Below are 15,234 nucleotides of genomic sequence, written 5' to 3' on the forward strand. Positions count from 1 at the left end.
CTTTGCATGTGGCCTTGGGGATCTAAGAGCAGCACCTGGCCCACAGCAAGCGAGGAAAGAGGACCTTGAGTCCCATGACCACAGGGAACTGGGTTCTGTTCTTGCCCAGGTATTCCAGGTGAGAGCCTGCCTTGATCTCACCTGGAGTGATCCCAGGCAGAGGCCCAACTGAGCCATCAGAACTGAGCTAATAGGTGGATGGAGCTGCTAAATTTGTGGTCATTTGTTGTGAAGTCATAGAAAACTAAAACACAACAGAAAGTAAGGTACTCTAATATACAAACCAAACATTCAGCAATAGGGAAATTGGAACACATGAGGTGGGCATGTTCATACAACAAATGCAGTCTCCACAGAGCAATTTTCTGAACCATGCTTGATGACAAGGGGGAATGCTTGGGGTCTGTGGACATCAAATACACACATTGTGTATAAATAGGATTTTAGGGAAAAACTTATTATTTAAATAAATATTTGAGATAACTGCTCATTTTAAATAGAAACTGCACCAGGAAACAGCATGTATTTCCTTTGCTCATGTATTTTAAAATTGTATTTTCTGCAGGACATATGAGTTTGCAAACAAAACAAGAATTAAGGAAATCCAGTGCTGGTCCAAGTCACACCCATGCTGGCCTCTAAACGACTATGATTAGCGTAATTCCCAGGGGCTATTATCAGAGGTTTGTCATTTTGCCCACAGACAACCATTCATTTCGAGATCTTGTAGCTTCTCATTATGCCACCTGAGTGGCAGCACCCATTGTCCTGAGTGCCTTGGTCTGAGAATATCCCTTCCAGTTCATTCCCAGCATCTCCAGGGCCAGCCCTTCTTGAGGACACAGCTGACTGCTGGAGGTCAGAGGGACTCCACTCTGACCGCACCTTACTGCCCTCGGGCAGCAGACTGGCCAGCACTGGCTTGTGTGAAGAAGGAACTTCTTCAGTCTGCTTCCCACCAGCGCCCTCCTGTGGACGGAACATGCTCACACTCTGTTTTATTTGTGAAAGTCACAAGAACTGCACTTTAAACATTTTAAGGAGTGGGCCTACAGATACTTACATATATTCCAATTGTATAAATATAAGAATTTTTTTTTTGTCAAACTGCATGACATGTGGGATCTTAGTTCCCCAACCAGGGATCAAACCAGTGCCCCCTGCACCGGGAGCTCAGATCTTAACCACTGGACCACCAAGGAAGTCCCTGGCTTAAAAAAAAACTTTTTTTAATCTAGTTTTTGGCCACACTGTGTAGCATGTGAGATCTTAGTTCTTCGACTGGGAATCAAACTCACTCCCCCTGCATCTGGACCACCAGGGAAGTCAAGAATCTGTTTTCTTAATACTTGAGAGTGTGGACTAAGAATGTCACCTGCCATTTCAGTAAACAAATGATTTTGTTAGCTAAGGTGCAGATCAAAGGAATGACTTCAACGAGTCCAGACTCTTGCATCTCTCATACGTAGAAAAGCACTAAAAGCTTTGAGATGTCTGTTTCTTTAATTAGCAGTAATCTTATGTTTGACCACGCTTCCCCCTTGCCACCCCTAGACTCAAATATATTCTGGCTCCTCCTTTACCTCTTCGAAACAGTCTCTCCGAGTGACTGGAGAGGCTGTATAGTGGGCTTAAGCTCTCAGTAAATCTGCAGAATAAAACAATTGTCAACTTTTAGGTTGTGCTTTTTTTCAGTCAATAAGAGAAAACTCAATGTAAAATATCTAGGAATTTATCTCATGGGTAAAACTTTCTCCCGAGTACCTGTAATTCCCAATCTTTCAAAAACAAGTTTTCCCACAGCCCCTGCATTATTTTTCCTTCCTTCCTGGACTCATTCTCAATAGGAATTTTTCAAAGGATGAAGAGAGATAAAAGTCATTTGGTTACACATCAGAATCACTTTGCATCAGACACAGGCTTTGGAAACAGTTCTCATGAAAACAATTTATTTTTAATAATAAAGGTGGGCAGAATTACATTGCAGTGTTTATCTCCATGTTATTTGATTAAAGTCAGTTTTTCTGCTTCTTACATTTTTACAAAAGTATAAACTTATTTCTATAATCTGATAATTGCTATAAAAAAGGAAAAAGTGAACACATCGAATAGCCATATAAAGGAAGAACTAGCTCACAAAACTTAAATGTTTAAATGCACTACACAGGAAGTAAGTTCTTACCACATATAAATGAACACCCACAAATCACATTTGAAGTAACTATTTCATCCTTGCAGCCCCCAACTGCATCTAATACTTTATGAGGAATTACATCATTCCTTCTTTATTCAAAAACCTCTGCATAAAACGGAGGCTTCTCCAGGAATCAATGTCCTGAGCTGGAATGCCCTCCACCCACCCAGCAGCTCCAGAGTAAGCCTTTCCTCTTTCTCTTAGGCCATCCTTGACCGTGCCTGCCCTTGGAACCTGCCATGTCCTGTCTCCTGTCATGTCCGGCCAGCCTGAGACTCTGTTTAGGGTGCCCTGTTGGAGTCTGCTCTAGCAATAGGCTTTATCTGTGTCCCTGAGAAGAGCCAGGTCTCCTAGGACTGGCCTGGAGGAGGGGCTGTGTGGAGGTGTGCAGGATGGTACTGAAAACATAAGCAATCTTTGTTTTTTAGAAGGCAGAAAATAAACATTTTTTTAAGGTAAAGTGGGGCGTGAAAGCATTTGCAAAAATAAAACTAGCTCTATGTTGGTAACCACAATGTGTCCACTAACAGACAAGTCTCAGAGACATCTGGACCTGGGAGGCTAATGCGAGGTTTGTGTTGATCGAAGTGCCCCGGGCACCCTGCTTCGTTTTCCTTATAGCATGAGGGTCATAGATACCTCCAGCCCTTTGGTGGGATCCTTATCCTAAGCAATGAGGCAGAGAGCTCAGCTCTAGAAAAGGACAGGAGAAGGCCTCTGCTACTAGAGGGGGTTAAATTCCTCTCCCAACAACACTAAACAAACCAGTGCCCGCAAACTGTCAGAATATCTTCCAAATGAGAGCCACTGCTCTGGTCTTTCCTGGAATGGTGTTCAAAGCCTGCTAGGTGTGAAGGCTTGTCCACCGAAGCCGGGTGGGTTGCTAGGCAGCCCACCTTAAACTTGGTCCTGTTCCCTACACTGTTCCCTACACTCACCTGGCTGTGCTGGGGAAGGAGGCAGGGTGGGTGGGAAGAAGACGTATCTCATCTCCGGGTACTCCAGGGTGGCCCTGGGGCATCCATCTCCCCTGTCCACACCTGCCCACCGCCCCCTACATCCCTTCATCTCTGCTGGGGATGAAGACCCCATGTTTGGAATCTGAGTAACAAGATCATCAGCCAGTTCCTCCCACCCCATCCAGAGGCACAATGGAGAGCAAGGTCAGACCCAGGGCAAGTTCTGAGGAAGGTCTACAGACATACAGATGGTTGGACGGACAGATGAGTAAGTCAGGCCATGGCAGGAGCTTCTGAGCACAGCTGCGTCCTGGGCCCAGGGCTGAGCACTCAGTCGTCCTCGATGGTGAGTTCGTGCTGGGTGGCCTCTTCGATGTTCTGAAGCAGGTGGATTTCCCACTGCCTCACTCGCTCTGTCTGTTAACAGAAAGGCATCTCTGAGGTCCACCTTGTAAGAACACTGATCTTTGCCAGAGACAAGCTGGGTAGGAAAAGCAGGTGCCCATCCAGGACTGCAAGGCCCTCACATAGGCCTGCTCTTGGGCACCATGCAGGACTGACAAGTGAAAGCCAGCCTGGCCAGCCTTTGCATGCCAGGCACTATGACCTCATGATGGAGCCAGTCAGACCCCAGGGGACTGAGCCCAGTGTGAGGACAAGCAGGTACGTGAGAGAATGGAGGGAGCTAGGACCCCAGGATCTGACAAGGGCAGAGAGGGGTTGCAGGGGAGGAGACAGGAACAAGGAGGGATCCGCCAGGCATGGGCAGAGAGTGTGAGGGCTGGGGTGGGCACTTGCAAATGAGTGTGTGAGGCTGTCTAGACAGGCCATTTTCCTGCTATGTCTTCTAGGGGCTCTTCTAGGGCAGCTGAGGGCAGGTAAAGGAGGAAGGGCCCCTAGGACAGTGGGATGGGGGTGGGATGACTCAGGCTGCTGAACAAGGTAGAGAAGACGGGGGTGGGATGACTCAGGCTGCTGAACAAGGTACAGGCACGTAGAAACACAGTGGGCAAAGTTCAGATGGCTTAGCCTGATCTGGTAGTGTGTGGTGTGAGGGCTGGATCTCAGAGGACAAGTCACAGCTCAGAGGAGGACAGAGAGAGCGGCTTTCCAGGGACTCCACTCCATCCCCCCAGCTCCAGGACAGGCTGATAGGTGTGCTATGGAGTTCAAGGAGTACATGGGAACTGTGGGAGGTACAAGTGAAAGTCCTTCTTGTGGGGTCACGGGGACCCCTCAGAGTCGGGGAAGGGTGGGTACAGGCAGGGCCCTGGGCTGGATGGTCTCCTTCAGTCCTGGTGACCTCATGATGCCCAGGACATGACCCATCAGTGAGGAAAGAGCAGCATTTACTCTCTCAACTGTCACCAGGCTGCCTTCCATGGGGGGCCTTGGGCAGGGACTCCAAGCTCTGGGGGATGGGCTGGGGTCGGGTTGCGTCCTACCACAGCAGCCAGCCTCTTTAGGTCCCGAGGCCTCCTCCTGGTGGTGTCTGGGATCCCGGGCAATCCCAAGTTTGGTGGCGATCTCCTTGCTGGTGGGGACTTGCCCTGCTGCTGCTGCTGGGTGACTGAGGCTGGCACGGGCGGGTCTTCCTCAAAAGCAAAGGGGTCTGAGTTGGATCCAAGCTGCTCACTGGACACTTCAGAGGCCTTGATGGTAGAAAGCCGCCTCTTTCTGAAGGAGGCCATGAGGCTGACCCCTCCTGGGGATGACAGGAGGTCCCAGGAGGAGCGTGCAGGTCGTGGGGACCTGCCTGCAGGGCCCCTTTCCTGGTGGCTGGGGACATCACCCTGTAACCCTGAGTGCCAGCTGAGGGCAGCTCCAGCTGGGGTGCTGTGCTTCAGGGCCCACCTCAGGGATGACCGTCTGGTCACGGAAGAAAGGCTCTCATCCTCAGGGGAGCTCAACCCAGAAGCCTGTCAAAACAAAACACAGAGGTCAGCGTCCCAGAAGGTCAGTCACAGCCAGGGCGAGCCTTGGGCTGGACACCAAGCCTCCGGGGAACTTTCCTGAGGTGTGACCACTATGAGGCAGGCCCTCCAGTTCTTCCCCAGTGAGGGGAGCCTCCAGCACTAAGCTGAAGCCCGGCCTAGGACAAGACCACCCTCATACTCTGTCTGCCTTTTTACTAGTTCTCTCTCTTTTTTTGGTTAAAATGTTAAGCATCCATCAAAAAGATTTTTCTTTTTTTAAGGATAGACTGAAAAACAGATGACTTTTAGATAATGTTTCTTTAAGAAAAAAAGTTTGAAATGTCAATGAAATCATCTTAACCTTGAAACTCAGTATGAAAAAGCAAAATTGCAGGGTTTTTTTGTATGTAAATGCAATCACATTGGGTGGGCATGGGTGCTTAGAGTGGGGTAGGATGTTTTCTCAAAAATCTTGATAATATCCCTATCCCAAACATATTGATAGGTGGTAGTGATTTCATCATGGCCACTTTTCTTCTTCCAAAATAAACCCTTGATTAAACCATCAGAGGTGCTGAAAGTACAGTCTAGAGAGGGTTTCCTGTGGAAACATTTAATTCATGGAGTGTGTTGGAACTTTCAAAATCGAGGTGGGTGTAATCATCACCCAGGAACTGAGGGGAAGTCCAGTTCAGGTGGGGTGAGTGACTGGAAGCAGGTAAGCAGCAGGGCTGAGTTGTGGACCAGAGCTGGTGATGCCCACATTCGGGGATGCCTGGTTACACCCATCAAGATGCCTCAAGCTGGGCCAGAAAGCAGGGAGAAAGTGCTCCCTCCGCTTGGGAGGATGAGCTAATCGCAATCACTTACACACGGTCTACTGTGCAGCACTTGGGGTCCTTTTGAACACTGTTTCATTTAGCAAAAACCCTTGGAAATAGATTGCTGTAACTCTAACTAGGGCTTCCCAGGTGGTTCTGTGGCAAAGAATCTGCCTGCCAAGTAGGAGACCTGGGTTTCATCACTGGGTCAGGAAGATTCCGTGGAGAAGGAAGTGGCAATAAACTCCAGTATTCTTGCCTGGAGAATCCCGTGGACAGAGGAGCCTGGCGGGCTCAGTCCATGGGGATAACAAAGAGTCAGTCATGACTTAAGTCACTAAGCAGCAGCCGCAACTCTTATTGACCTGAAAGATAGGATTTACTCCAGAGAATCGAGTTGGCATCAGAAATTGCCAAACTGTCTTCCATCCCACTGGCAGCACAAGAGGATTCTGGTTCCTGCATATCCTCACCAACATTTGGTATTGTCTGTTTTTAATTTTTTTTTTTAAATTTCAGTATTTCTAATATATGAGTAGTGGTATCTAATTTGCATAGTAGTCTTCATTTGAATTTCTATAATGTCCAATGATGGTAAATAAATGAAACGATGTTCACTATCTATCTTGTTTGGTGGAGTAAAGTTCAAACAGCTGCCACATCTAGAATAAACTCACCTATTCAATGACTCTCAGATTGGATTAGAACACAAATCCAACTTCGAACTGTATACAGTAGGATGCACTAAAGATCAGAAGCTCAAGAAAGTTTCGAAGTAGGATCAAACAATGGAGGGACTTCACTATATCAGAAAAGGCCGAATTCATAGCAGAATACATTAATATATCAAGACCACAAAAGTACAGTGTAATAAAAAATAAAAGTGAAAAATTTTCTATTATAATTATCTTTGCACCAGATAGTATAGCATCAACATTCATAGAACAAAATTCGAGAAATAAGGAGAAACAGAAATGAAGTAGTGATAATTCACTTTTCTTTTTTTAGCCCCTGCTAGATTAAGGAGACGGAGAAGGCAATGGCACCCCACTCTAGTCCTCTTGCCTGGAAAATCCCATGGACAGAGGAGCCTGGTAGGCTGCAGTCCATGGGGTTGCTAAGAGTCAGACATGACTGAGCGACTTCACTTTCACTTTTCACTTCATGCATTGGAGAAGGAAATGGCAACCCACTCCAGTGTTTTTGCCTGGAGAATCCCAGGGATGGGGGAGCCTGGTGGGCTGCCATCTCTGGGGTCGCATAGAGTCGGACACGACTGAAGCGACTTAGCAGCAGCAGCAGCAGATCAAGGAGAAAAAGAAATGATCTAAACGCCTTGGAAGATAATCAGCACCTGTGAAAGGAGACTAAGTCTTCTACTTCAAACAGGGACCAAGATCTCAGAATAAAGACGTGGGGTGAGGAGGAAAACTGGGACTTTCACAAAAGAGAAACTTCAAGGAGAGATATTTTTTATTAAAAAGAGCTACCTTTAACTAACCCATTTATGAAAGTGAAAAAAGAACCAGTAATTCAATTCTGGAAATTTGAATACAATTATATTGTAACATATTGAAAGTTTACAGATAAAATGATTTAGTATTGCTTTCAAATATTTATACACAGAGCTTACAGATAAAAAAAAGTACTATTTTACATAAATAATCTCCTAGTCATACACATGAGAAATGGGAAAAAACTGGGATTTCAAAGGAGTAGGGAAGAGAGATCTTTTTCTCATTACATGTTGTTTGGCCTGGTTGGCCATTTGGAAAAAAAAAAAAAAAAAAGGTAAAATCATGCCCCTACCTCATGCCTTACATAAAATAAATTACAAGGAATTGAATATTATACTCTTTAAAAATTCATAGATTATTAGAAAAAAAACAATAATTTAAAAAAAATCTAAAACAAAGTTGGATTCTTATTCACATCATTCATCATGATAAATTCCAAATGGATATAAGATTTAAATATAAAAAAACAAAGCTATAAAAGTATTGGAAGGAAATGGTGAATTTCTCTGTAAATTTGTCAGAAGTAAGGTTTTCTAACTATCTCATAATACAGAAGCCATAAAAAAGAAAAAATTAAACTAAATATAATTTTTAAAAAGATGATATACTAAGTAGGATAGGTAAACCACACATTTCAGAAGAGATAAATAAGGGCTTAATCTTTCTAATACCTAGGAGAAAGCTGACAAACTAAAGGATAAATATGCTAGGACCTTTAACAGTGTTTTATATACAGTGTTTTAAATATACTGACAAGGAAAGATCTCTTTGTTTTAGGTAGAATTCTTTTGTACAAACTGAGGAAAAAAGAATCTAAAGAAAGTTCTAGAAGAGGCTAAAAACATGATGTTTACTTAAGGTATAAACATAAAGGTGGACAGAGGGTGATGGGAGTCACTGTGTACTTGTCTATGTTTTTTTTATTTTGAAACCAGGGGCATGTGTTACCTATTTACAAATGAAAAAGGAAAAAGAAGCCCCTACTTGTCTGGTGAGGAGACACAGAAACTCAAGAAATCCCAAGAAAATCCCTGGTTTGGGTGGGGGGGGGGGGCGGTGTGCAGTGATCGAGGGCTCCTTAGTCAGCTGGTGCCACTGGAGCCAAAATACAGGTTATGAAGGTCAGGTTTTGAACTTCACCTGGGGCCTGTTACCTAATTCTGCAGCCCTGCTTTCCATTTTGCATCTGGGACAAGGCAACGCCTGGGTTCCCCTCTGTCTCCCATCGATTCCCTTGGCCTCCAGGCTTTCCCCAGAGAGGTGGAGTCGCTTGGTCATGTTCGACTCTTTGCAGCCCTGTGGACTGTAGCCCGCCAGGCTCCTCCGTCCATGAAAATTTCCAGGCAAGAATACTGGAGTGGGTTGTCATTTCCTTCTCCAGGGGAACTTCCCAACCCAGGGATGGAACCCACATCTTTTACCTCTCCTGCATTGGCAGGTGGATTCTTCACCACTAGCGAGCCACCTGGACCCCCCCGCAGGAGTGGGGAGGGGGCAGCAGAAGGGGCTGTGTGGCTGAACAGGGGAATCCCCTCTGATGTCTCTGGGATGGCGCCCTGGGTGTGGTACCCAGGCAAGTCGGGGTTCTGAGCACAGGTCGCTGGCGGGGGGAGAAAAGCGGACAGGGGTCTCTGGACCAGGGAAGTCGTGTAGCGCCTCGGACAAGGAGCAGGAGGCCCCTTGATATTATTAGCTCAGGGCCTGTCTGACTAACCTGGAGCTCAGGCAGGACTCTGCGGCTGTTTCCAGCGCGGCAGGAGCCGGGGATTTCTATCTCGGCCCCCTGAAGCATCCCTCCACTCCCCCATCCCCAGCCCCATCCTGTCCCTGCCTACCTGCCCCTGGACACATTCGGAAGCCTCCCTCCCCACTGCCCCACCTTGACCCTACCTCCCGGCACCCGCCTCCCCCGCCCCTTTCCAGTCCTCACTCCAAACTGGTCCACATCATGCTCTGGCCTACCTTCGCCCCATGCTCCATCCTGCCTCCCAGCGGGGACCAGATGCCGGCAGCGCTCTCCGAGAGCCCCTGCGCCCTGAAGTACCTGCGGTGTCGGTGCTGCAGGCCCACGCAGGTGTGCAGGAGCCCACCTGTGCGCAGTCTTCCGTTGATGACTGCGCAGGCGCAGGGCAGCTGGGGCGGAGGGGGAGGGGGGGAGCGGGGGAGGAGTGGAGGCCGGGCACCGAGCCTTGAGGGTCTTCACCTGGCTCACTGCCTTTGTGTCCCTGGGTTGTGAGTACTAACTCAGGGAGTCAGGGCCCATGGGTGCCTGGGGACGGCCTCCAACAATGGGCCAAGCATAGCACTCTCACCACGTGCCAAATGGTTTATCAACATCCTCAAAGGAGTGGAGATCATCATTCCAACTTAGTCCCCTAAGGCGCTGAGACCAAGGACATGGCAACCCTCTTGCCCTTGCTACTAATCTTCTATTTTTAAAAAGTGTTATCCATCTGAGCTTTGCCCGTAAGTCACTGTGTGATTTTGGGTGGATGGATGTCGTCACTGTTTTTTCCTTTGTCTATAAATTTAGGCAATGTCTGAGGTCATAGTTTTCCTAACGTTCTGAGATCTTTGAATCCTGGAGGCACCCTAGAGTACTGAAGGCGATTGTCAGAGACGAGGCTTCTCCAGGGAACCCTTCCCCACACGTTAGCAGAGACCATCACAACTGAGAAAGCGCTTCAGATTCAAGTGCTGCTGGGCAGTGGAAGGGAGCCCTCTTCACCATGCTGCTGGGGCTCTTAGTGGACACAGCCCTTCTGGAGGGCAGGTCAGCTAGGTGCAAGGCTTGAGAGCGTGCTCAGCCTTTGACAGAGCAGTTCCATTTACAGGAGCACGCATGCCCGTGTCCTCAGTTGCTCAGTCGTGTCCGACTCTTTGCAACCCTATGGACTGTAGCCCGCCAGGCTCAGTTCTCCAGGCAAGAATACTGGAGTGGGTTGCCACTCCTCCTCCAGGAGATCTTCCTGACCCAGGGATCGAACCTGAGTCATCTTCATTGCAGGCGGATTCTTTACCGTTGAGCCACAGGGGAAGGCCCTTATAGGAGCACCAGGAAGCAATCAGACCAAGTAGTCACTCATTTTGTGTTATATCTGTGGAGTGCTGTCTTTAAGAACCCCGACAGAAGTGCACACACATCCAAGGACAAGGAATGCTCTGCAGCCAGCAATCTGTGTTTCAACATATGTGCGTCCACGTGCATGTATGTACACACACATATGCTGTGGATGTAAATACACACTGTAGACAAAATGTTCGTAATATATTAAATGAAAAAATGCTGTAGAACAGATAGTACGACATGATCCCATTTTAAAATTACACAGTACATGCCATACACACACACACAGACACAAACACACACACCCAAAAAGAGATTCGTGGAGATGGGAACATTGGTAACATCTAGGTGTCAGCATAATAGGTAAATTTTAATATCATTTAAATCCATTTTATATTTTTCTAAAAAGAACATGTAAATTAGTAAACAATAATTAAAAAAATAAAGCTCACCTGGTACAGTGGATCATTTTCCAGATGGGGAAACTGAGGGCTGCAGAGGGGAAGGGTTTGCCCAAAGTCCTGGACGAATAAGGTGGGGGCTTCCTGGACACCACCCCAGTGTCCTGAGGTCTGGGTCAATGTTTTGCTGCTGCATCGGTACACCCCTACGGTCCTCCTGACCTCATGGCACTTAGGCACACTGCTTTGAGCATAATGTAAGCCTCTTTTGTTTGTGTTTGTGAATAAAAACATTGTGAAATCTGCAGTGTGTGTCCAGAGTCGCATTAGTCTAGCACACAGGGTCACCTGTGAGCAGTGCCTTTCACTATGACATGGGGCAGCCCTCTGGGGAGAAACATGGGGGTGTGGGCATGTGCAAAGGCCCCACAGGGGCTCCAAGCCTGGCCCATGGCAGCAGCTGACCCGCGGTCTCCAAGCTCCTCATCTTTGCCCACAGCCCAGTACATTCCTTGTGTTGACCCTCGGAGGTTCAGTAGCCCAGAACCCGGATTCCCCTCACTGTGCAGGCGAGGACCTGGAGAGGCTAAACTCGAGTGTGATTCAAGTACAAGTTTCAGGCACGCACATGCCTGCTAGTCTGCCACACAGAAACCTGCATTATAGGTACAAATACTGCTCTTGGTGTAGAAGGGCTGGTTCAGAGCTTGGGTCTGGGCATTTTGAAGGTGTGGGCCCAGGATGAGAGTCACGCCACGGTGTGTTCTGGTCATGTGTAGGAAAGCCTCAGTACAGCGCTTGGCGTGTGGTAAGTCCTCAGCGATGGGCATGAGTCAGTGTGACTCTTGCCCATGCTGTTACGATTGTCATCCTCCATTGGTGGTTTCCATTCGCACCTCACATTGCTGCCTCTTCTGAACTCCAGCACGATGAATTATCTCTTGTTTCTGTATTGTATAATATGTATTTTTATTTTCTGCATCAGATGATGTTTTGGCATCTTAGAAACTTTCTGGCTGGGGAGATATTGGCTCTCCTTAGGTAGAAAAGGGCTCATCCAGGAGCATGTTTTTGATATAAGAACCAATCAGTCCAGAGCCAGGCCTATTCTATCTAGGCTGTGCTTCCCTGTAAGCAAAATTCTTCTGTGTTAGTCACCCCAGGGCTAGATACCAGACAACCAGAGGCCACCCCTATGCCTTAAAGCCACTAGCATTATCCAAACTAGCCAGTCCTAAGCTGTTCACCCTGCTCTGCCCTGCCTTTCCCATGGAGACCTCAGGAAAGGCCATGGCTTTGATCTCTCCCTTGCTCTTGTTCTCTATCTCTTGGCCACTCTGGTGCTTCTCCTGTGGCTCTGCATGGCATACTGGACCTCCTGTGTCCAGGACCTGGGAGCGAAATACATATTTTATTTATTCAGATCTACTCCTGTGGTCCATCAATTTTAAAATTCCATACCCAAAACATAACATCTTAGTACTGTTTCTACACAACCAATATGCTCAGGGTTGCCTTTGACTCCAGGTTACAAATAAGAGGCTAATAGTTGGTACCACTTTACAATAATAGGAGGAGAATAACATCCATAAAGTTAATAAATAAGTACAAATATTGCTTTAATATAATTCAAATTTTCAAAGAGAAAATGCCAGAATTTTCTTCAAAACAGAAAGCACCAGGCCCACATAGAATCCTACTGAACATTTAAGGAAGAAGTTATACCAATTCTCTATAATAATCTTGCAGAATATTGAAGCAGAGGGAATAATTCCTAGTCCATTGTATGAGACCAGCATTACCATTACACCAAAAATGGATGAAGACATTACAATAAAAGAAGACTACAGACCAATGTCTCTCATTAACATAGAAACAAAAATTCTCAACAAAATATTAGAAAGTTGAATCCAATAGTGTACTAAAAAGAATCACATGACTTGACCAAATAGGATTTATCCCAGGTTTACAGGCTGGATCAACACTAAAATTATGGAGAAGGAAATGGCAACCCACTCCAGTATTCTTGTCTGGAAAAGTCCATGGACAGAGGAGCCTGGCAGGCTGCAGTCCATGGGGTTACATGACTGAGCATGTGTGTGTGCATGAGGGTGGAGGGTCACGGGTTGGTAGCAATAAACTGGTAGAACTAAAAAAAAAAAAAAAAAAACACTAAAATTAATGTACTCTATCACATAATAGGCTAAGGAAGTACCACACAATAATACCAATAGACACAGAAAAAGCATTTGACAAATTCAACACCAATTCATGATAAAAACTCAGTAGACTAAAAATAGAAGGGAACTTTCTCAACTTGTTGATGATTATCTACAAGAAAACTACAGCTAAGTCATGCTTAATAGTGAGAAGCTCAAAGCTTTCTCAATAGCAGTAGGCACAGGAAAGGATGACCTCTTTCACCATTACACGACAACATTGTACTCGAAGTCCTAGGCAATGCAGTAAGACAGGAGAAGGAAATAAAAGCATACAGATTGGGGAGGAAGAATTCAAATTGGGTTTATTTGCAGACTGACATGGCCGTCTAGGAAAAAAGAAATCTGGAAGAATCAGCAAAAAGATTCCTGCAACTAATTAGTCATTTTAGCAAGGTTGTATACAGGTTAATATACAAAAGTTGTATACAGGTTAATATACAAAAGTATACAGGTTAACATACAAAAGTCAGTCCCTTTTGAAAATAACAGCATTAAATTAATGGAATTTGAAATTAAAAACAACACCCATTAACATTAGCATTCCCCCAAAATGAAATACTTGTGTATAAATCTAACAAGATATGTATGAGATCTATATGAGGAAAACTGAAAGACTAGGGATTTCTTCAAGAAAATCAAAGATACCAAAGGAATATTTCATGCAAAGATGACCTCGATAAAGGACAGAAATGGTATGGACCTAACAGAAGCAGAAGATATTAAGAAGAGATGGCAAGAATACACAGAAGAACTGTACAAAAAAGATCTTCACGACCCAGATAATCACGATGGTGTGATCACTGACCTAGAGCCAGACATCCTGGAATGTGAAGTCAAGTGGGCCTTAGAAAGCATCACTACGAACAAAGCTAGTGGAGGTGATGGAATTCCAGTTGAGCTATTCCAAATCCTGAAAAATGATGCTGTGAAAGTGCTGCACTCAATATGCCAGCGAATTTGGAAAACTCAGCAGTGGCCACAGGACTGGAAAAGGTCAGTTTTCATTCCAATCCCAAAGAAAGGCAATGCCAAAGAATGCTCAAACTACCGCACAATTGCACTCATCTCACATGCTAGTAAAGTAATGCTCAAAATTCTCCAAGCCAGGCTTCAGCAATATGTGAACCGTGAACTTCCTGACGTTCAAGCTGGTTTTAGAAAAGGAAGAGGAACCAGAGACCAAATTGCCAACATCCGCTGGATCATAGAAAAAGCAAGAGAGTTCCAGAAAAACATCTATTTCTGCTTTATTGACTATGCCAAAGCCTTTGACTGTGTGGATCACAATAAACTGTGGAAAATTCTGAAAGAGATGGGAATACCAGACCACCTGACCTGCCTCTTGAGAAATTTGTATGCAGGTCAGGAAGCAACAGTTAGAACTAGACATGGAACAACAGACTGGTTCCAAATAGGAAAAGGAGTTCGTCAAGGCTGTATATTGTCACCCTGCTTATTTAACCTATATGCAGAGTACATCATGAGAAATGCTGGACTGGAAGAAACACAAGCTGGAATCAAGATTGCCGGGAGAAATATCCATAACCTCAGATATGCAGATGACACCACCCTTATGGCAGAAAGTGAAGAGGAACTCAAAAGCCTCTTGATGAAAGTGAAAGAGGAGAGTGAAAAAGTTGGCTTAAAGCTCAACATTCAGAAAATGAAGATCATGGCATCCGGTCCCACCACTTCATGGGAAATAGATGGGGAAACAGTGGAAACAGTGTCAGACTTTATTTTTCTGGGCTCCAAAATCACTGCAGATGGTGACTGCAGCCATGAAATTAAAAGATGCTTACTCCTTGGAAGGAAAGTTATGACCAACCTAGATAGCATATTCAAAAGCAGAGACATTACTTTGCCAACAAAGGTCCGTCTAGTCAAGGCTATGGTTTTTCCTGTGGTCATGTATGGATGTGAGAGTTGGACTGTGAAGAAGACTGAGAGCCGAAGAATTGATGCTTTTGAACTGTGGTGTTGGAGAAGACTCTTGAGAGTCCCTTGGACTGCAAGGAGATCCAACCCGTCCATTCTGAAGGAGATCAGCCCTGGGATTTCTTTGGAAGGAATGATGCTAAAGCTGAAACTCCAGTACTTTGGCCACCTCATGCGAAGAGTTGACTCATTGGAAAAG

At 45.8% G+C, this 15,234-nt stretch overlaps 1 protein-coding gene across 1 annotated transcript; it reads right to left on the bottom strand.

The window, feature by feature from the left end:
- Window positions 1-1,932: 1,932 nt before the first annotated feature.
- On the bottom strand, window positions 1,933-11,705 carry LOC113890900. The gene is made up of 5 exons (XM_027538434.1): window positions 11,552-11,705; window positions 11,341-11,452; window positions 9,370-9,595; window positions 4,599-5,072; window positions 1,933-3,570 (listed from the first exon to the last, which is right to left on the bottom strand). Exons 1-5 carry the CDS (start codon window positions 11,703-11,705, stop codon window positions 3,484-3,486), a joined length of 1,053 nt encoding a protein of 350 aa, XP_027394235.1. The 3' UTR covers window positions 1,933-3,483.
- Window positions 11,706-15,234: the final 3,529 nt, after the last annotated feature.

This window comes from Bos indicus x Bos taurus, chromosome 4 (assembly GCF_003369695.1).
Source record: "Bos indicus x Bos taurus breed Angus x Brahman F1 hybrid chromosome 4, Bos_hybrid_MaternalHap_v2.0, whole genome shotgun sequence".
Lineage (NCBI taxonomy): Eukaryota > Metazoa > Chordata > Mammalia > Artiodactyla > Bovidae > Bos > Bos indicus x Bos taurus.

Excerpts from the sequence above, each read along its gene's own strand:
- LOC113890900 (XM_027538434.1), bottom strand. The coding sequence starts at position 11,705 with ATGCCCATCGCTGAGGACTTACCACACGCCAAGCGCTGTACTGAGGCT. Across the intron at positions 5,073-9,369 it reads GGATGGAGCATGGGGCGAAG|GCTTCTGGGTTGAGCTCCCC; the intron begins GTAGGCCAGAGC and ends TTGTTTTGACAG. Across the intron at positions 3,571-4,598 it reads TAAAGAGGCTGGCTGCTGTG|ACAGAGCGAGTGAGGCAGTG; the intron begins GTAGGACGCAAC and ends TTCTGTTAACAG.